General features: G+C 44.6%; 1 protein-coding gene across 1 annotated transcript in view; it reads right to left on the bottom strand.

The window, feature by feature from the left end:
* Nucleotides 1–20,910, bottom strand: part of LOC309548096 (uncharacterized protein) — a gene marked incomplete at both ends in the record, with an annotated part of 28,306 nt that extends 7,396 nt beyond the window's left edge. The window contains 3 exons of the mRNA XM_082248061.1: nucleotides 9,043–9,673; nucleotides 20,687–20,705; nucleotides 20,861–20,910. Of these exons, the coding sequence (XP_082104187.1) occupies nucleotides 9,043–9,673; nucleotides 20,687–20,705; nucleotides 20,861–20,910 (700 nt within the window). The remainder of the gene's footprint in view (nucleotides 1–9,042; nucleotides 9,674–20,686; nucleotides 20,706–20,860) is intronic.
* Between the last annotated feature and the right edge of the window lie 2,535 nt (nucleotides 20,911–23,445).

Genomic DNA, 23,445 nt, shown 5'->3' with positions numbered 1-23,445 from the left:
GAGAGTGACCTAGCCCCAGTGGCGGCTGGTGCATTGTGGGTGCAGGGGCTCTGCCCCTATCCATGCATTCGGGCCCCTAATCTACATGCAGGGCGCCGGATGCATGGATTCCAATGGGGTTTAGAGCCAGAGGATCTAATAGGATCCAAAAAAGGGTGGGCTCGGGGCGCAGAGCCCTGTGCCCCGAGCCCACCCAGTTGTGTGACAATGGCAAATTAATATTCGCTATTGCCACACTGATTCTCCTCCTGGCCAATCAGGAATGCGGGTCCTGAGACACGTTTCCCAATTGGCCAAAGGGAAAAGCCATGCTATTGGCCAGGGAGCAGAGGAGGAGGAGGGAGGAAACTGAGGAGGAAGCCGCTGCCTGCCCAAGGTGAGTGAGCCAGTGACCGAGGGGGGGGGGGGACAGTGTGGGTTGGAGCTGGTGGGGGACCGGGGACCAGCAGGCTGGAACTGTTGGGGGACAGTGCGGGCTTGAGCTGGTGGGGGACCGGGGACCGGCGGGCTGGAGCTGGTGGGGGACAGTGCGGGTTGGAGCTGGTGGGGGACAGTGCGGGTTGGAGCTGGTGGGGGACAGTGCGGGTTGGAGCTGGTGGGGGACAGTGCAGCTGGAGCTGGTGGGGGACAGTGCGGGTTGGAGCTGGTGGGGGACAGTGTGGGTTGGAGCTGGTGGGGGACAGTGCGGGCTGGAGCTGGTGAGGGACAGTGCGGGCTGGAGCTGGTGGGGGACAGTGCGGGCTGGAGCTGGTGGGGGACAGTGCGGGCTGGAGCTGGTGGGGGACAGTGCAGGCTGGAGCTGGTGGGGGACAGTGCAGGCTGGAGCTGGTGGGGGACAGTGCGGGCTGGAGCTGGTGGGGGACCAGTGGGCTGGAGCTGGTGGGGGACAGTGCGGGCTGGAGCTGGTGGGGGACCGAGGACCGGCGGGCTGGAGCTGGTGGGGGACAGTGCGGACTGGAGCTGGTGTGGTGGGGGAGTATGGTGTGGTCCGTCTGCCCCCCCCCCGGCCTGTTGAGCACCAGCCGCCACTGCCTAGCCCTATTGATTAATGCCTATTTTTGTGAAGAAAAAAAAACACAGCTCCCCGCAAAGGCACACAGAAAACATTGGTTTTCTACGTGTTCAGTTCACACTTTAACCACTTAAGCCCCAGAGGATTTGGCTGCTCAAAGACCAGGGCCCTTTTTTCAACTTGGCACTGCGTGACTTTAACTGACAATTGCACGATCATGCAATGCTGTACCCAAACGAAATTTACGTCCTTTTTTTCCCACACACATAGCTTTCTTTTGGTGGTATTTGATCACCTCTGCGCTTTTTATTTTTTTGCGATATTAATAAAAAAAGAGCGAAAATTTTGAGAAAAAATTACATTTTTAACTTTGTCTTTTAAAAAAAATATACTCAATTTACTGTATGTCATATATTTTGGCCAAAATGTATTTAGCTACATGTCTTTGACAAAAAAAAATCTCAATGAGCATATTTTTATTGGTTTGCGCAAAAGTTATACCGTCTACAAACTATGGTGTAAATACTGTAATTTACGCAGCTTTAATTTCTGACTGCCTATCTCATTTCATGAAGTGCTAAAATGGCAGGGCAGTACAAACCCCCCCCCCCCCCCAAATTACCACTTTTGGAAAGTAGACACCCCAAGCTATTTGCTGAGAGGCATGGTGAGTCCAGGGAATTTTTTATATTTTGCCACAAGTTTGGGGAAAATTACATTTTTTTTTTTTTAACACAAAGTTGTCACTAAAGGCCCGTACACACGTACCGATCGTCGGCATACAAACGTCGGTGGACGAAGGATCTGCCGATTGTACGCGTGTTAGTATGGTGCCTCCGACAGATGTCTGCGCACAATCCGCGGACAAAAGTCTTTCTTGCAAACATGAAAATATTTGTATGCCGACACCAGAACGGACGATTGTTCGCCTGTCAGTACGCAATTCTGCCGACACACAGCTACAAATCCCAACACGCATGATCAAACCAAATGAGTTCCCGGAAGAATTTTCTCTAGTAAACTCAACATTTTATTCAGAAAGAACTTTCGGCTCGCGGAAGTCCAAGAAATAGGTGAAATGCGGAGCACATGCTCATCTTGATAAATGTGAGAAGAAGGAAGATGCTGCTCATAATGCCATACTTTTCTAATAAAAAGGCATGTGTTCTGTTATGATGAAGATAATGTTTGTCTATTCTATCTGTTCTATCAAATTTTAGAATTAAATAATTTGAACTCTTCACCATTATTTTTGTATTTTCACACCAAAGATCTAACTATTGATATGACCCTTTATTCTTTTATGAATTAATGTCTAAAACATATTTTTCAGGTTATGTACAATATTAAACATGTTAACAAATTCAGATAGGCCATTTTTTATTTTCAATTTTCTTTATTTTTTGGATCTCAGCAAAAAAAAAACAAAGCAAACATCAATACTTTCCGTATAATAAACATAAAAAAGGTCCATTTGGACAAAATTAAACTAGAAACTGGCAAACAGGGGTAAAATAAATAATAGGGGGTTACACAAATTAAAGTTGGTGATAGCTATAATCAGGTTGCCATGAGGGCAGGTTTGGATCCTGCTGGCCATATTGCCACTGGCCATGTGGCATTTGGCGAGGTGGTGGGTGTTGTGGAGGTGGAGGTGGAGGTGGAGGTGGAGGGCACGGGTGCTCCTGGCATGCATGGCTGTGCTCATTAAGTATGCCGTTTTCAGCGTTTTGCAGCACATCCAGAATAATTTTTCTGGCATACTGACACTGCCTGAGGTCCACCTTATCCAGGATTTTGGCAGTCATATTCCCGAAGGACTCATTGGCCTCCGGTTTCCGACGTAGGGCTATGGTGGCCTCCTGGATAAACTCGTCGGTGATGTCATCCACGTGCTTCCTCTTTTGCCTCCGTTTGGCAGGAGGAGGTGGTGGTGGAAATAGTTCCGCAGGCTCCTCAGGCTCCGCAGGCTCCCCAGGCTCCTGGCTGCAACCTGGCTCCTCCTCAGTGACACTTCCCTGTTGATGAAATGAACAATTGATTAGAATGTTATAGTGTATATAAAAAGTCATGTTTGTTATATTATTGTGAACAAATAGCAGACTTTACATACAGTGGCGTATCTAGGGTCTCCAGTGCCCTTGTTGAGGAGCTGTATTTGGCAACAACCCCCCCCCCCCCCCCAAGATCAATGGAAAACTGTAACCCACCCCCCCAAAAAAAAATTAAAGGGCATTAAAAGTTTCTAATTTGCCCCTTGTTTGCCCAGTGTAGAGCTCTCTAGTGGGCAATCATTGTCTCAGGTGTGAAAAAGAAAGAGAGGGTTGAGAGATAGAGAGAGGGAGAGAAAGAGGGGGTGTGAGAGAGAGAGGAGGGGGTTGCAGAGAGAGAGGGGCCTGAACTTGCAGAGGGCTTGATGTAGGGCATTGAGGGTGAAGCAGTGCAGGGAAACATGAATAAGGAAGCCACCTGCCTTGCTGACCCAGAGTGAGAGACCAGAGACATGGAAGCAAGGATGGATGGATCATTTGCAGGAGCTGTTAGTTTTGTATTAAAAAAGGTTGAGCCAGAGGAATGCTGAGGCTACAGCAGTGTTTCTTTGGACCAGAGGTGTGCTGGGGATGCAGCACTGTTTGTAAGACCGGAGGTGTGCTGGGGATGCAGTGAGAGGCAGTCTCAGTCTCCTGGTCTTTTGGCTCAGCTGCTCTCAATGTTTTACACCTGCATGAAGCAGCTCTCAATGTTTTACACCTGCATGAAGCTGCTCTCAATGTTTTACACCTGCATGAATCCGCCTGCAAACTGGGGGTTCTGGGGTGTGCAGGCTGAGTGGATTGTTAAAATAAACAATAAAACAATGCCAATGTTTTTGTGACCCACCCCCCTTGGCCTGCGCCCCTGGCGGTTGCCTGTCATGCCAACCCCTTGCTATGCCCGTTTACCTAAAGGGTCAATTATGGTTTAGCTTATAATTTTGTTACATGATTACATTTTAGCAGACAATATATTGTGAAATGCCATACCTGAGTAAAACTCTCCTCCAGGAAATCCTCATCCTGGCTTGGATCTACCGACACTGAGCCCTCTGCCGAAGTAGAAGGCAGTGTAGAAATTGACGGCCTGGATTCCAAGGTGTCTGCCAGGAACCGCATGTTATCATAGTACCACAGCCGTGGTACATGTACATTCCGTGCCCCTGCTCCAGACTGGGTGGACTCCTCTATTTTTTTTAACTCCCGCCTGTAGGCAGTACGAATACTGTTTATTTTTTTGCGTATATACTCAAAATTTGCCCCAGGACAGACGGGCTTGTAGAAGGCCACCAAATGTTCCATGGCCTGTTTTCGGAGTTTTCGATTTTTATAATCCGCGGACTTCACTTGCCACAAACACGGCAGTTGCCTGAACTCATCAATAAAACTTATTAAAAAGTTGTGGGTGGTGAAATTGTCCACCATATTGCAGGACAGTATATGCCTGCAAGACACAAAACAACACAAAACATATTAAAATAGCATGTATTTTGGCACATAATAAAGATATTCCTAATAAAAGCTGTATAGGGCCCAAAACACACACTTTCTATTAAAATAGTCGTACCTTTGTTTGTGGGGAAAAGTCGTGATTCGCCGCTCGATCGTGCTCCAACTCTCGATATGTCCGCTAGCGAATCGTCGGCCGAACGATCTGGCGTCCTTTAAATACAGCGCAGGCGTCAACTCCTCCTCCAGTGGCGGGCTTGTGCAGGGGTGTGTACGTGCCGAAGATCAGGCCTACATGCGACACTCACACCTGAGGCAGTGGAATAATAATTGTTTAATTAGGAACCATGTCTCAACAATCTGGGAGCTCAATTAGTGGAGGCCGAAGTGATTGGGCCACCCGAAAATCAAGGGCTACACCCATGTCAAAGCCAGAAATGGTGGAGATGGTCTCCATTTTAGAAAAAATGGATTACGATGGAAAGTTGGCAAATTACGAGCGGCCCAATGCCAGGAAAGATGGCATCATGGACAAGGTGGTGGCCTGTTTGGTCAGAAAATTCGGTGTCGAGCGATCGAAAGATCAGATTAGGAAACGATGGTCTGACCTCAAACACCGTGAGCAGGATCAGCTTTCCCAAATCCATCGGATTTTGAAAAAAAGTAAGTTTTATTTTTTCTTTATTTTTTTAATCATGCAATATGTTTTTTATAATTTTGTGTATGTTGTATTAACATGTCTAGATTATAATGTCTATGTAAAAAGTTAGATTACTCATTTTAGTTGTCATGTCGTGATTTGATCGATCTATTGTTGATGTTTTAGTATATGACATTAAAAGTCAGGAAGCCATAGTGAAAAATATATGTATTGTGTTGCAACGAACGTTCTTTCCTGCACGAATCTTCTCAGCAAACATTCCTATTAATCACAGATTATTATTCAAACCTTTAAATAGGAGAAAAACGTAAACTCCGTGCCAAACAGTGGGAAAGGAGGAGGAGAGGTTTGGCAGCTCCATCTGCAGTGGAGGAAGAAGAGGAGGACATGGGCACAGAAGGTGGCACAGATTCCACTAAAGGTAATTGGTTCCTATGCACTGTCAAACATTAATGTACCATATTTTTCGTAGATAACCATGTACATGTCTTCATATTTGTTACTAAAAGAGCTATCAAGCAGGGCACCATGTCCTAACAAATGTACCTCTTGTGACTTTTATGATATGGCCAATGTTTTGTATTATGTAGATGAAGACATTATGCCGGAAATAATCCTGGTGGAGCCTACAAGTGACCAGACACCAGAGCAACAAGAAGGTTGGTAGTCACAGATTTTTGTGTAGTGGGATCATAGAAATATGTGTATTTGCAATGATTGTTTAACCTTATATTCTTGTATTCCCTTACAAATTTACATTGCAGATGTTGCATCATGCCAGGATGTGGCATCCCCAGCCAGGTCAGAAGCCCGATCTCCTGGCAACTTGGCAAGCAGCGTGGAAGCCACTTCAGAAACTGTGGAGGAACCAGGACCAAGTGTCCAAGAGCCAATTGTGTGCCCACGTAGGTTTTTTCAGAATGATTTTTATCAGTGTTATTTTTAGCCTCCAATTTACAACACTAGTTCCCTATGGGAGCCTCTTTATTTGAATGGAAGTCGCACCGTAAGTCGGATCAGGATGCTCTGACTTGCGGGGCCACTTGCGTTGTGAAGATTTTTGAGGGGGAACTACACCAAAAAATTGAAGAACCCACCGTGGGTGTCCCCCCAAGTTCACAACCAGGCCTTTTGTGTGTGGTATTGAGTTTGAGGGTATGCCCACAACAAAAAGACAGCGTGGGTTACCCCCAAAACCCCTACCAGACCCTTATACAAGCATGCAGCTTGTCAGGCCAGGAAAGAGAACGAGCAAGCGGACCAAACACCCCCTGGACCACAGCAGGACACATGCCCTCAACATGGGGGGGTTTTGTTGCTTTGGGCCAGGGGGCCTCTGCACCGCACACCCAAAAGCACCTTACTCCCATGTAGAGGAGGACAAGAGCCTCATCCCCACAACCCTGTCTGGTGGTTTTGGGGGGTCATGCGGCCAGGGGGTTCCTAGGACTTTGGAAGCAACCTTTAACAAAGGGTGGCCCCCAGATCCCAGACCCCAATCACTATGTGAATGGGTATGGGGTACATAGTACCCCTACACATTAACCACATAAATGGAAGTGTATGTGAATAACGACAGGAGACGTTTATGAAATGTTCTTAAAGATCTTCATCCGGTCTTCTCCACTCTGCTCTTTGGATCTTCTCCTCTCCAGTCTTCTGCTGTCCAATCTTCTGCTCTTATGTTGTCTGCTCTTTTGCCCTAGGCTCTTCTTCTTCCTCCTGTCCTCCTCCAATGCTGTTGCCGTGCATTCTGCCCGTCTCTGGTCTCTGCATCTTAATATATATACATTACAACCATGCCCTCACAATGACGTCATCATGCGTTCACACCCCTAATGAATATATAGTAAGCTCAGGAGACCGGCAGAATCATCAGCAACAGCATTGGAGGAGGTCAGGAGGAAGATGAAGAGCCTAGGGCAAAAGAGCATAAGAACAGGGTAGGTATTAACTCGAGAGGAATTTAAAGATTACCTGCACACCAAATGTTTCTATATTATGACCTCATGTAGGTGATTCACATTGACTCCGTTGTATTTTATTTTCCAGATCATGTATTACACACTTGCACATTGGCCAAATTGACCCGTGAGGCTCTTCAATGCTGCTCAGACCTCGAGCAAATAAAAGAGACTGCAACGGCATTGCAAGGAAAGATGCGTGATTTTGTGGACATGCTTGCCAAATTTTAAAAATAATTATTTTAAAATTTTTTACAGTTTGTATTGGGATGTTCCCATTTTTATATAATATTTTAGGCCAGTTTTATGACACTCAGATGTTAAAGAGTGTACCCAAGTTTGGGAAAAGCACTTTCCAACACCCTAACCCTAACCCTAACCCTAACCCTAACCCTAACCCTAACCCTGTGAATGTTTGATACTAAAACATTTTTACATTCAACAATGTGTGTTCAATTCTTTATTAGACTTTCGTTGGGGGGTCGAGGTCTAAAGCTGTGTAAAGAAGCACTAAATGTATGATGGCTGTCCTATTCACATATTTACATGTTAATGAAAGCATTTTGGACACTGCCATATGCAAGTTGCTGGAGGTGTCAATGAAATGTTAAAGATACCCCCAGTTTTAACGCATATCACAGTGCGATCTGACATTTCACACAGGATCGGAGCACACAAGTTTGAACGACTGTGCGATCCTATCCTGATGCGGCTGAATAAATGCATCATGTGCGACTTTTGTGCGAGTGCAGTGCGAATTGAGCCATACAAACTGTATAGCTGATTTTCGCATGAACATCTGATCGCATGTAATAAAGGAGCAGTGCGCTACGATATTACATGCCATCAGATGTGCAGTGTGAATTGAGACATACACTTTGTATGGCTACATTCGCACTGAACACGCATACAAGTCGCACATGACCCTTTATTTCTGATGTATCTGGATTGGATCGCACAGTGCTTAACACTTGTGGAATACAATCCTGTGGAAAAAGTAAGTGGCGGGTCACCCTTATGCAATGCTGGAAGGCTGCAAAGTCGCAGACTTCCCGCATCGCATAAGTGTGACTCAACACTCAAGGTACTAGCAGTCCTAGGATTCAATATGGCATTGATATTGCCAGTAGCAATCAGTGTAGGGAGATCAGTGTAATCTATAGTGTATTGCTTGTTCGTTGCTCTAGTTCACTTTCCATTACCTATATATATATAACACTTTGAGATGAACAATGATCAAGTTTCACATAACACTGACATATCCTAACATTGGTGGGCAGTGAGAAGGATGTCATAAATGAACACAACATAACAGGTGTAGGTACTTTGTTAATACCCTAATGTATTATCTGAAATATATAGTATGGGCAACTTCTGGACAATGAACACCAATATAAGGTGACATTAGATGAACCTTGGGTGTGACCTAGTTCTCAATGTGACAGGGTTTGTGTACATTTTGTGGGGTGCAGAAGGCCCTTGTATTTACACCACTGGCTAAAAAATAACACATGGCCATCATCACTTTGGATCAGCTGGTGAGAGACTACAGTCAAGAAACACACTGATGAATGTATTAACCCTTCCAAAGTCACACATATATAACACATGATTAACCCAAATAATTGTGTTTGGCATATGTGCCCAAATGATTATAATCCACAATACAGAATCATTGCAATTTTTGTTTAATGTGTTGAAAAATAAGATATCTCTGACATTTATCTTGTGTGTCCAATCTTTAACAAGATTAATGTGTTTGTGACAGTGATTGCTGCCAGGACACAGCTCCTCTCCCCACGAAATAGTCCAGATATTCCTGGCGGATCTGACGGGCCCTGTGTGATGCCAATGCTGACCGTCCAACTTCCATTGACGGCATGGACTCCACTTGGTTAGAAGGTTGGGCCTCTCCACTTGTACCTGGCATAGCAGGGTCAGTATCCAGTTGCTGCAAGACATAATTTTGTGCATTCCTGCGTAGGAAGTTGTGCAAAATGCAGCAACACAAGACCACATTATCCACTTTGTACAGTGCCAGGTTTATGGACGTCAGGAATATCCGGAACCGGTTGGCCATTATCCCGAAGGCATTCTCCACAACTCTGCGAGCTCTGGACAACCGGTAGTTGTAAATCCTTTGGTCTGGGGTGAGGTTCCTCTGAGGGTAGGGCTTCATGAGATGCTCCCCAAGCGCAAAAGCCTCATCTGCGATAAACACAAAGCTCATACCCTCAACAGTTTGCTCCCTGGATGGCAGGTTCAGAGTGCCGTTCTTTAGACGACGAGCGAACTCCGTCTGATCAATAACTCCCCCATCCGAATTGCGGCCATTTTTGCCAATATCCAAAAAAATAAACTCATAGTTTGCATTAACTATGGCTAGCATGACTATACTAAAAAAACCTTTATAATTATAATAAAATGTGCCGGAATTCGGAGGGGGGACAATGCGGACGTGCTTCCCATCAATAGCACCCCCACAATTGGGAAAATTCCACTTCTCCAGAAATTGATCAGAAATCTCCAGCCATTGCTCTGCGTTTGAAGGAAACTGTGGGGAAAAAATAAAAAAAAAAAAAAAAAAAATAATTAGTGCTTGAGCACATCACATTATTAATTACACACACAGTTGTCTGTTAAATGCTTATGCAACTTGCTAAAAAAATATACAACAGGAAGGCAAAGGTTTGGATATGGGGATGTAACATCTACATACATTTATTTTCAACCTCCTATTGTTCTTATATTGTAAAGGGCCATACACACTAGAAGATTCTCTGAAGACTTTTTCGTGCAGATTTAACTTTTCTATGTAGTGCAAGGGCCTACCAGATTGCATAGGATTTGAAAGTGTTTGTTGGACCTCATATTATTTGGTTTTGGTAAATCGGAAGGATAAATTGTTCTGACAATCTTCTAGTGTGTATGGCCCATTATACTCACCAGCTAGAGCTGAGATTTACAAACTACGGCCCTCCAGCTGTTGCAGAACTACACATCCCATGAGGCCTTGTAATTCTCTGACATTCACAGACATGACTAGGCATGATGGAAATTGAAGTTCGTGAACAACTGGTGGGCCATAGTTTGAAGACCTCTGAACTTGAGCTTTGGTATATGCTGACTTTGAGATTTAGCATGTGGGTGGGGGGATGGGTAAGTAAAACTGGGCATTTATACATCAATTAGGGCTTGTGGTCAGTGAAGGTTTTAACATCATTACATAAACATACAGAATCATAGGTGGGAATGGATGGACTGATGTATTTTAGATAAATCATTAACTAGGTACTAAAACATTGGCCAAGGAATAATTGTTTGAGGGAAAGCAATAAAATGACCCAAATTCAAAATACTGTTAACAGGCAATGCGTTTAGGGACACATAGGAGAGAATGGTGGGGTGGTTAGTGGGTAATTTTACAAATGGTTAAAGATAATCTACATCTTTACTACTATGTGCATGCGGACAGAGGGTAGTTTACAAATAATGGCCTGTGTCAATTGCTGTACATCCAAAAACATCATAATTCGGGTGAAACTAGTAATACATGTAATGTAAAAAATCAAACATACCTTGATATAGTCCTTCTGCAAGACCTTGATGATGGCAGAGCAGGTCTCAGGGATGATGACTCCCAGTGCTTGGGGGGAGATGCCTGTGGTGAACTTCAGATCCTGCAGGCTTCTCCCTGTTGCAAGATACCTCAACGTCGCAATTAACCTTTGCTCAGGAGTAATTGCAAGCCGCATACAAGTATCCTGCTTCAGAATATAGGGGGACACCAGGGCAAGAAGACGGTAAAAGATGGGATCCGTCATCCTCAAATAATTCCTGAAGTCATCAGGATTATTTTCCTGGAGCTCCCTCAGCAAGGACATATGAGAAAATTGATCACGGTTAAGCAACCAATTTTTCGTCCAGGAGGTCCGCTTCTTCTTCCTATTGCTCGTACGTCGTCTCAGAGCCAAAACTCCAACACTAACGACAGCAACGGACGAATTCACGGTCGCCATAATAAATTCTCGAACGATGTCTCGGAAAATAGCGAAATGTCGTCAACCAAACAAATGCTACCGAAATCAGCGCGAGATGCCCAGAAGGGTCACGGCCAAACACTCACTTCCTCTTTTGTAGCGGCGAACGTGCGTGGAACGTAGTGACGTCATTTTCTGTCGGAAGACAAATGTCCTGGGCAAGTTTGGAGCACTTTTCAACAGACAAACAACAAACACACCAGCCGCGAACATTTGTAGGACGTTCCGTCGGCCGACGATCGGTACGTGTGTACGGGGCTTAAAAGATAAATTGCTCACACATGCCATGGGTAAATGTGGAATGACACCCCAAAATACATTCTGCTGCTTCTCCTGAGTACAGGGATACCACATGTGTGAGACTTATTGGGAGCCTAGCTGTGTACGGGACCCCGAAAAGCAAGCACCACTTTCAGGTTTTCTAATGGCGTAAATTGTGCATTTCACCTCTGCACTACCTGTCACAGTTTCGGAGGGCCTAAAATTTCAAGATAGCACAAAACCCCCCCAAATGACCACATTTTGCAAAGTAGACACCCCAAGCTGTTTGGTAAGAGGCATGGTGAGTCCATGGAATATTTTATATTTTGCCACAAGTTCCGGGAAATATATTATTTTTTTTTTTTGTTTTGTTTTTTTTACACAAAGTTGTCACTAAATGATATATTGCTCACACATGCCATGGGTATATGTGAAATTACACCACAAAATAGATTCTGCTGCTTCTCCCGAGTACAGGGATACAAAATGTGTGAGACTTTTTTGCAGTCTAGCCAAGTACAGGACCCCGAAAATCAATCACCACTTTCAGGCTTTCCACGGGCGTAAATTGTTGATTTCACTCATGACTACCTATCACAGTTTCGGAGGCCATGAAATGCCAAGACAGCACAAACCCCCCCCCCCCCAAAATGACCCCTTTTCGGAAAGTAGACACCCTAAGCTATTTGCAGAGAGGCATGTTGAGTGTTTTGCAGATCTCCTTTTTTGTCACAAAGTTTTAGAAATGAAAAAAAAAAGAGGAAAAAAAAAATACATTTTTCTGTTTTCTTCATTTTCCAAAAAAAATGAGAGCTGCAAAATACTCACCATGCCTCTCAGCAAATAGCTTGGAGTGTCTACTTTGCAAAATGGGGTAATTTGGGGGGGTTTGTGCCATGTTGGCATTTCATGGCCTTCAAAAGTGTGATAGGTAGTAAGGAGTGAAATCAACAATTTACGCCCTTAGAAAGCCTGAAGGTGGGGGATAGGTTTTCAGGGTCCGTCCTGTACGCGGCTAGACTGCCAAAAAGTCTCACACATGGGGTATCCCTGTACTCAGGAGAAGCAGCAGAATGTATTTCAGGGTGTCATTCCACATATACCCATGGCATGTGTGAGCATTTAGTGACAACTTTGTGTAAAAAAAAAAAAATAATAATAATAATAATTTTCCCGAAACTTGTGGCAAAATATAAAATATTCCATGGACTCACCATGCCTCTTAGCAAATAGCTTAGAGTGTCTACTTTGCAAAATGGGGTCATTTGGGGAGGTTTTGTGCTATCTTTAAATTTCAGGGCCTCTGAAACTGTGACAGGTAGTGCAGAGGTAAAAATAAGCAATTTTACGCCATTAGAAAACCTGAAGGTGGGAATTGGTTTTTTGGGGTCCCCATACACGGCTAGGCTCCCAAAAAGTCTCACACATGTGGTATCCCTGTACTCAGGAGAAGCAGCAGAATGTATTTTGGGGTGTCATTTCACATATACCCATGGCCTGCGTGAGCAATATATCATTTAGTGACAACTTTGTGTAAAAAAAAAACAAAAAAAAAAACAAATTGTCACCTTCCCGAAACTGAGGACAAAATATAAAATTCTACATGGACTCAATATGCCTCTCAGCAAATAGCTTTGGGTGTCTACTTTTCAAAAATGTGGGGGGTGTTTGAACTGTCAATGCATTTTATGCTCAATCTTAGCCACACATCACCCACTCTTCTAACAACTTGAAAACCAAGCCTTTTCTGTGACTTTTTGTTTACATGAAAAAATATTTTTTTTTTTTACTAGAAAATTACTTTGAACCCCCAAACATTATATATTTCTTTAAAGCAGAGGCCCTATAGAACAAAATGGTGGATGTTGCAAATTTTTTTGTCACACTGTATTTGTGCACAGATTTTCCAAACGCAATTTCTGCGAAAAAAAATAATTTTTTTTAATTTAATGCACAAATACACTATATAATTCCAAATTGTTTGGTAAAATTTAAAAGATGATCTTATGCTGAGTACATAGATACCAAACATGACATGCTTTAAAATTTGCGCACGCCTGTGCAGCGGCAACAAACTATGTACATTTTAAAAGTCTTTACAGATTACCACTTTAGACTTACAGAGGAGGTCTACTACAGGAATTACTGCCCTCAACCTGGCGTTCGCGGCGATACCTCACATGCATGCTGCAATTGCGGTTTACATATGACACTAGACCAACGCTTGCGTGCGCCTTTGCGCGCAAGCACGGGGGGACAGGGGGGGGGGCTTGATTTTTTTTTTATTTATTTTGCTTTTTTATGTTATTTTGACACCTTTCCTTTCATTTTTTTTTTTTTTTTTTATCATTTTATTCATTGTTATCACAGTGAATTTAAATATCCCCTATGATAGCAATCTGTAGTGACAGGTACTCTTTTTTTTTTTTAAATTGCGGTCTTTTAGACTCTAGATCTCTCCTCTGACCTTAACACATCTGACCACACCAAAATTGGTGTGATAAGATGCTTTCCCAATGGCGCTGTTTATTTCTGGCAAAACAGAAGTCATGAAATGCTTGTAGCTTTCGGTATCTTAGGCCATAGAGATGATTGGAGCCATTCTCATCTCCAATCAGTTCTATGGTTAGATAATTGAACCACCGGCTGCACTCTCAGGTTAACCGGTGGGACAGGAGAACCTGAGAAAAACCGCGGGGGGTGGAGTCCACTCCCACTGCATGTAAAAGCAGTCTATCGGCCAATTATCCGCTAGGATTGCTTTTACATGTAAGCCGACCGCTGGCTGTAAAAAACGATACCAAGGTGATGCCTAAATCTGCAGGCATCAGCCTGGTATAACCACTCATAGTCCAGCAACGTACCAGTACATTGCTGGTCCTTGTTTGGCATATAGAATAGGTTTTTTTTTTTTTTCATGGAGCCTGTGGGCTGCACGAAAAAAAATGAGAGAACCTAACAGAAATCATCACAGCAATATTGTGTAGTATTACACACCATTAACCGCCCAACAACCAAACTCACTGATTTAATGGTGGGTATACATGACAATATTCCACGTATACCTAAAGGTATTTTAACTGCAGTGGTGAAATCCGCCTACCACAGCTGCTGCCATCAGAGGTATCCATATATGCTGAGCGCAAACACTGTTTGTGTCAGAATATATAAAATCAGTGTGGCAGCTGACGGGTACCTGCAAGAGAAACAGGTTAACAAAAGAATGAAAAACAAAGTACAGTAAAAGTACAGTAGGAAGAGTAGAAGAACATAAAAATAACTGACACGACAACTGTTTTTGGCTTTTTTATTTATTTTTTTAACAGTGTTTTTTCTGTGAACTGCAATTTTCCAGCTTGGGTCTCTCAAAATGTCAATAGCCATCGAACATCTTTCGAGACCCTGTGTTTGTGTGCCCTACACTATGTCGTGCTGTGCCCTACACTAATACTCTACTAGTGTGTGGTAGCGCTCAAAACATTCCCTGATGCAGAGACCAGGTTGTTCAGGACATCTGGGAAAATAATACTGGGTGTCACGCCTAAATCCGCACCTGCGACAGACACGACATCTTCTTTGGGGGCGTCTTTGGGTAGGGGCACTCGGGAGGACATGTGAAAAATGCCTCAGATGCAGCCGGCTCACTGCATCTGGAAGGGGAAGTTGGACAGGAACACCTCCTGGGTACAGGTAGGCATTCATGATCGCTTCCTGGAATTCTAGGAAGGATCTGGTTCTTCCTGACGCCCTGTATAGGACAAAGGCGTTCAGCCGAGCCAATTGGAATAAATAAACAGACACTTTTTTGTACCAGCGTCTGGCTTTACAGGCAACTAAATAGGCGACAAAAGATGGTCGTTAAGGTCCACCCCTCCCATACTAAGGTTATAGTCGTGGACACAGAGGGGTTTCTCCATAACGCCAGTAGCCGTAGGAATTTGGATCGTCGTGTCTGGGTGAATGGAGGACAGAACGAAAACATCCCATGTATCCCTCCACTTCACTGCAAGAAATCTGTCTGTTTTCAAGCAGGCTCTCTCCCCCCGACTAAGACGGGAATTTACAAGCCGTTGGGGGAAGCCCCGGCGATTAGGTCGCACGGTGCCACATGTGCCAATTTGTAATTCGAGCAGGTGACTAAATAGTGGCACGCTTGTGTAAAAGTTGTCCACGTACAAATGGTACTCCTTTCCAGATAAGGGTGACACCAAGTCCCAAACTATCTTGCCACTGCTCCCTATGTAGTCTGGGCAGTTGGGGGGCTCCACAGTGCTATCTTTTCCCTCATAGACCCGGAAACTAACTGTATAGCCTGTGGCCCTGTCACAGAGCTTATACAGCTTGACCCCGTATCTGGCACACTTGCTGGGGAGGTACTGTTTCATAGCAAGGCGGCCAGTAAACTTAATCAGGGACTCGTCAACACAGACAACTTGTTCGGCGTGCGTATAAATTTGTTTGATCCACAATAGATCTGAAACGATCTTCCGTTAAGAACAGCTCATAAAAATTCAGGGGCGTAAAATTGTCTGTTTCCACGTGGATTCCAGGTTGGGCAGTGAATGGGGGAAGTACTGGCGCTGTAGTATCAGTGGGTTGCCAATTGGGATATGCCAGCACATCAGGGAGGGCACTATGGGCTCTACGGGCCTGTTTTCGAATACGCGGTGGCTGCAGGCCACTTCTTGTGCTAGTCACCGCACCAGCTTGAACTGCACTTATGGGACTCGCCACGTCACCAAGTGTTACTGCAGTGCTGGTTGTACTAGGTCAAGGGTGTACTAGGCCGCTGGCGCTTGCCAGGCCACCAGAAGGATGAGCAGCGCAAGTACCGACACTCTGTTCCATACGAGCACGCTGCGATCTCTGCACCTCAGCAACTCCAGAATGGGGTCGGGTACGCCTGATTCTAACAGGGACCCATCCGTCGTCGGAGCTATCTGTCAGGGAGCTGCTGCTCTGTTCAGGTTCGTATACTGACCCTGATTCTGCCAGTGAGGCTTCCCCATCGCTCTGCCAGTGAGGCTTCCCCATCGCTCTCATCTGACATGGTCAGTATACTGTAAGCCTCTGCACTACTGTACCAACGTTTGGTCATTTTAGTAACTAAATTTACTGGTACAGTAGTGTGATTTACAGGTAAAAAAAGCACCTGGTTGTCAAGGACTATTTCAACCGCTACGAAAAAAAAAACTGCTAATGCTAGCAGGGATCAGGCCTGACTCTGCTAACACAGCAATTTTGTGCGTTTTGTGTTTTTTGTAAGTGACAGTAATCTATTGATTACTACACTTGTCTGGGTGGGGTGGGCTGGGCAGAGGGGTAAAAGCAGGTGCTGGCAGGAATCAGTGCTGATCGTGCAAACACCGCGTTTTGGGAACCCTAAACTATGGGGACGCTAGTATAGTTCTGATCAGATCAGATATTGATCTGTTCAAACACTATACTAGTAATGGAAGTGTATGTGTGTGTGTGTGTGTGTGTGTGTGGTAATCAAGGCATTATTTCTAACTATGCGCCAGGGATCTGCGCTAAACCTCATTGGGACAGAAAGTCACAATCACACTAATACAAAATACAGTAAAACACTATATTACATGTGTATTAGTGTGCAATGTGACAGGGGGGAAGGGGTTAACTGGGGGTGATCAGGGGGTTAAATCTTTATTGGGGGGTGGCGGGTATCCTAAGTATAAAAGGAACGCGGCAAGCGCTAAACCTGGTCACAAGTCACACTTATACGGGTATATAAGAAAATGCTATATACTGTATACAGTGTGTGTTGTGACAAGGGGTGTAGGGGTGATCAGGGGGGATCAGGGGGTTAAATCTTTATTGGGGGGATGGCGGGGACCCTAAACCTCCTTGGGACAGAAACTAACTCGTTAGCGCTAACTCAAGTCACAATCACACTAATAGAAAATACAGTAAAACACTATATTACTTGTTTATTAGTGTGCAATGTGACAGGGGGGAAGGCGTTAACTGGGGGTGATCAGGGGGGGATCAGGGGGTTAAATATTTATGGGGGGGGTGGCTGGTATCCTAAGTGTAAAAGGAACGGCCGCAAGCGCTAAACCTGGTCACAAGTCACACTTATACTGGTATATAGGAAAATGCTATATACAGTATACAGTGTGTGTTGTGACAGGGGGTGTAGAGGTTAACTGGGGGGCAATCGGGGGTTAAATGTGCCTATCTAAGTGTGTGCGGGTGTGCTTGGTGCAGTACTCACAGTTTAGATCTGCTCTCTCCTCTCGATGAATCCAAAAAGGATCATGGGAGGGGAGAGCGGGTCTTTTCTGTGCCTGTGTTTACATTACACAGGCACAGAACAGTATCTGATTGGGCCGGACCGATCAACAGGTCCAGGCCAAAAATCATTGGCCTGGACCTGATGACTGATCGGTTCTGAACCCAATCAGGTCATTAGCGGGACCGCGGGCATGCGGGAGCGCGCCCCAGAGCGGCGGGAGCGAGCGAAATAGGGATACGTCAATTTGCCTGCACGGGGCTGACTGCCGCAGTATATGTACTTGCGGCGGTCGGCAAGTGGTTAACACAGCTGTCGACTGCAGGGCAGAGTGGTGCAGAAAACTGCAACATGCCTGCAATTTTTCATAAATCAAAGCAGTTGAGCACAGCAAAAACACACCATAAGCCCCTCATCACACCAGTGCGACTTGTTATGCGATTTGATCATTGACATGACAAGTTGCACCAATTTTGAAAGTAGTTTCTGCACTACTTTTTGTATGTTCAGGTGCGACTTACATAGACATCTGTGCATGAAGTCGCACAGATGTCTTCCAAGTCGCAGCTGAAGTAGCACTCAAATGCTACTTTGAAATCGTGCTACGTCAAGTGAAGTAGCATGATTTCAATGTCACGTTTGGTGTGACCAGGGTGTAAACCAAAACAGCAGGCAATTTAAAAAAAATGATGACTGGCAGATGATTGGCCTGTACAGTAACTTCCTGGTTTCCTGAAAACTCACATGAGAAATCTCAGCACAGCGTGATAAATAACAAACCCACATAAAACTGCAGGTAATGCACATGAAACTGTAAAAAAGGTTGGTGCGCTAAACTTGTATTCCACAAATATATAAACAATGCATACAATTGTAAATAAAGTGAAAAAATTAAAAGTCCATTCTCTTGTGACAACGTGCAAATGAATAAACTTTGAAGTGACTTGAAACGAATTGTGATTCCTGTAACTCGATAAATTGTGTATGACCACCACGTGAAACGATCCCCACCACCGACAAGCTGTTCTTCTTACCAGATAGACAGATATATACGTGAGTGGATGGATGATACAGCTACTCACTCCCCATGCAGCTTCACCCAAGGTGTGTGTGTAAGCCGCTTACCAGATATCAATGTGGTTGAGCATGGGAATAAACATCTCATCTCTTCAGAATCGAGGCTGTCTGTTGGTGTGGCGATCCCAATACAAAGTATAGTGTCTCCTTGTGACTCCGCAACGAATATTACCTCCTCTGCTGCCACTTCCAACAATGTCTCCTCTATACTTCCTCCCGGGAGGAAGTATAGAGGAGACATTGTTGGAAGTGGCAGCAGAGGAGGTAATATTCGTTGCGGAGTCACAAGGAGACACTATACTTTGTATTGGGATCGCCACACCAACAGACAGCCTCGATTCTGAAGAGATGAGATGTTTATTCCCATGCTCAACCACATTGATATCTGGTAAGCGGCTTACACACACACCTTGGGTGAAGCTGCATGGGGAGTGAGTAGCTGTATCATCCATCCACTCACGTATATATCTGTCTATCTGGTAAGAAGAACAGCTTGTCGGTGGTGGGGATCGTTTCACGTGGTGGTCATACACAATTTATCGAGTTACAGGAATCACAATTCGTTTCAAGTCACTTCAAAGTTTATTCATTTGCACGTTGTCACAAGAGAATGGACTTTTAATTTTTTCACTTTATTTACAATTGTATGCATTGTTTATATATTTGTGGAATACAAGTTTAGCGCACCAACCTTTTTTACATTTACATCACACATATATCTTGGTAGCAGCTTTACGCACGTTTATCAGCGCACCTTTATTTTTTCACTAATGCACATGAAACGCATAGAAGCAGGTGAATGCATCTGAGCTTCTACCCTCATTTTTTACGTACACAAGTGTGAACCTGCTCTTAAAGTGGTTGTATAGGCAGAAGATTTTCTTTTCTGTCATGTAGCCCTCTGCTTATTTATTTTTTTTGCTTCGAGCTTCTCTTGACTAGAGTACCACAGATGTTCATCCTCTTATCTAAGGTACCACTAATACCCCTCAACATAATTAATTTTAACCCAATATTGAGAACACACTGTAGAAAATTTGACCACGGTGGCCATTTATTAACATGAACTAAATTTGAATATTCCTTAAAACGGAAACCATAATAATAAATAACATCCAGGTTGCCAGTCTTTGGAGGCATAACTAACCAAATACGTTTTTTTATTTGCGTGACTACAAAAAGCTCCACAGCCACGCTACCCCGACAACCTACTTTTCGCAGATACTTTTTATTTACGACTTCCCCAGTTAACACATCATTAACTGGGATACCACAGAGGACTCCATACCTTAGATGGGTCCATACAATGAACTATTGAAAATCTGAATGCCTCAGAAGAACCCAACCACCCCGCTCACAGGTGTAAAGCCGTACACCTGAGAGCCCCTCCAAAAAACGCAGAGCTCTCTGTACCCCCTCCTGTAGGCCCAGGAACCACAAATCAGTTCCAATGGCATTCAGGGGAACGCCATTGCTCTCCAGATACCACCAGGTATACATCTCTAACTCTTGGTGCCTGACCACAAAACCACCATTCCCCACAACCAAACACCCAACCTTCTTATTAACTTTGATGCGCGCATTGTTCAGTTTGGCAACTGAAGGAGCAAAACGGCATGAGGAGCGGTCGACAATCTCTGACCATACTACTACCATCCCAGGAAAGTCCGCAGGCAACCAAAAAAATCAAAATTGATGTCCCATATAAGATGGCGTTTGGATCTCACTCCTAGGTCATTACTACCAGCAAAACATCAGATGCCCTATCAAGCCGGGCAAAATAATGCAACCCTAGAAAAACTCGGCACCATAATAATCCCAGAACACCCATTCACCTGAAAAGCAGCCAAAAAAGGAACGCCCAACTTAGCTCCATTAGGTGGCACATCTGCCTGCTTAGCCCCCCAAAAAAACAAAAGAGTGGCCTAAAACCCACACGAGGCATGCAGCAGTATCTGAAAAAGAAAACATGGAAAAAAAGCATAGAGGAAACAAAACTGGTTTTAACTACACATACAAATCACAGACAAGAAACAATCAAACCTAACGAGCAAGTCCGTCCTTAATCAAATGGGGGCGAACATGAATTCTGAACCTTTTAGACTCCCACCTGCCAATGTGCTTCACCACCACTTCCTCCAAACCACAGCTGGCAGCCATGGTGGCCCCCCAATGCAGAATGAATGAGAAGAATAACCTTTGGCAGAGTAACCCGCTGCGGATAGGCACCCCCTAAAAATAGAACCAAACTGAAAAACGGACAGGGACGAACCATCCTGATGCATAAGAAAAGATCCTACCTGCCTTGGCCAGTACTGTAACAATTCCTCGACAACAGAAACCAGACAAATGGGAGAGCCCAGAACATGGTACAGTCTCAAATACACACTTTTTCCAACCTGATCTGTAGTGCTCCAAAAAATGCCAGTATGAATGCTGTCTTGAACAAAAACACCTGGTATGGGGAGGAACATACAGTATTAACCTGAACCAGCATCTCCTGCAACATATGGAAGGTGACCTCTCAAAGCCTGTTTTACCATGAAGTCCTTTGTGAAATCAGGGATACCCACTAAAGTAAATAAAAAGGGTAAACCCGACAACTTCTGATTCATGGCCGAAACCATTATCCCTTGTTCAAAATTTAAGCAGATAAAATGCAGTAAAACATTCCGCACTTTCAAACTGACCAAGTCGACACCGGCTTGCTGCAGCAGATTTCTCCATTCCTGCCAGACTTTTGAATAAGCTGCCCACATAGATCCTTTCGATGAATTCTTGATTAAGCCTGCGGGGACTCCAAAGCAACTTGCCACAGCTTCCGCCGACAAGGAACTCCGTGTTGCTCTGCTCCTGGTGCCAACTCTCGGAATTTATCCAGCTGAAACCGAGACAAAGCATCTGCAAATGTGTAAGTAGTCCCTGGCAGGTGCACAGTATACAATACCACATTAGGTATTGGTAACGGAGGACCAGATGACATAACAGAATAAACACAGGTGTAGAAGACACAGAAAGATGGTTGATAACCGGTACCACCCCCAAGTTGTCACAGTGCAGGCAGACTTTCCTGTTGCGAAAATAGTCCCCCCAAATTTACACCAGTACAAGAACTGGGAATCATTTTAGAAGAACCAGATTCTTCAAGAAACCAGCCTCCCTCAACCTCTCTGGCCAATGTTCCCCACTCCACCTGCCGCCTAAGAAGACTCCGTAGCCAGTGGAGCCTGCAGCGTCAGTGTAAAGCTCCTAGTCAAAGTTGCTAAATGGTCCTTGAAGCCAAAGTGGACGCCAATTGAAGGATTAAAAAAAAAGTGCCAAACTCGCAAATGTTCCTTATGTTCACTGGTCAACTTCATAAAGTGCCGCGGCGAGCCAACCCCAGCCGTGGCAGCAGACAACATGCAGCAAGAAACTCTGCCCATCGGCAAAATCAGACAAGCAAAGTTAAGTTTGCCCAAAAGAGACTGCAATGGACGCAATCGAATCCTGCGTTTTCCAATCAAATCTCCGCCTTAAGGGTAAGCAGCTTGACCTCAGGCAAATTACATTCCATGGCAAACTAATCAATGACAATACCTAAAAAACGAATGGACGACATAGAGCCTTCCGTATTATCCGCAGCCAAGTTGGATTGTTGCTAAAATGATGCCACACAGATTGGATGATGGAGGCCCTGCGCACAAGAGGTTGTCCAAATAGTGCATAACAGAATTAACCCGCGACACATCACAGACCACGCACTTGACAAATGAGCTAAACGTCTCAAAAAACGGACAGGAGATGGAACAACCCACAGGGAAACAGCACTCAACGTAAAAAGGAATTCTGCCACCTACAGTACAATAGATTAAAATCCGTTGCATCGGGTAAACCGGAAGCAGTCGAAAGGCAGACGTTTTCGTCATGAGCAAACCTTGCCCATAATGTCAAACCCAAAATATTGATTGAACAAGATATAGGACACTGCACAGGCATCCGGATCAATGGCATTGTTAACCAAACCACCCTTTGGGAACGACAGATAATGTGCCAAGCGAAACCTATAAGGTTTTTTCTTTGGGACAACTCCCAAAGGAGAAACCATCAGGTTCAGTAGAGGAGGGTGCTGGAAGGGGCTGACTATGCGTCCCAAAGCCACTTCTTTTGGGAGTTTTTCTGAGACTACCTCCGGATGTAATAGGGCAGAATGCGAGTTATCCGCAAAAGGCGAAATACAAGAAAGAGATCAAGAAATAAGAAACCCCACGAGAAGCCATCTTTAAACAACTGGGCAGCCGCCCAAACCGGGTACTTACTTAGGAAAGGCTGAATTCCTTTCCACCTTCACTGACGTCATCCCTCTTACTTGTATTGTTGCTGGAACTTCCCCTGCTTTGTTGAAAGAATCCAAAGAGGGGGTGGGCACCATCACAACCGTAGCTTTCATGCTTGAATCGACAACCTGTCCAAATCTACACACTCCCTCATTAAATTGGCAACAATATCCCTTCCGCATTGTGGCCAACTGCCTCGGGGTATTTGTGGTCCCGACACCCCCCCCCCCCCCGGAAAAAAATTATGAAGGAGCCAGCGCCCATGTCATCAGCTTTATTAATAAGCTGATGGCTTTGTGGTCCCAGCGCAGAGCCGTGCGAATAGCATTGCGTTGACAAAACTGTTTATCATAGCGTAACCACGCCATATACCCTATTA

Source organism: Pelophylax lessonae, assembly GCF_965119305.1.
Source record: "Pelophylax lessonae genome assembly, chromosome: 2".
NCBI classification, from domain to species: Eukaryota; Metazoa; Chordata; class Amphibia; order Anura; family Ranidae; genus Pelophylax; species Pelophylax lessonae.
The sequence above is the reverse complement of the archived record's forward strand: the minus strand, read 5'-3'. Positions and strand labels throughout refer to the sequence as shown.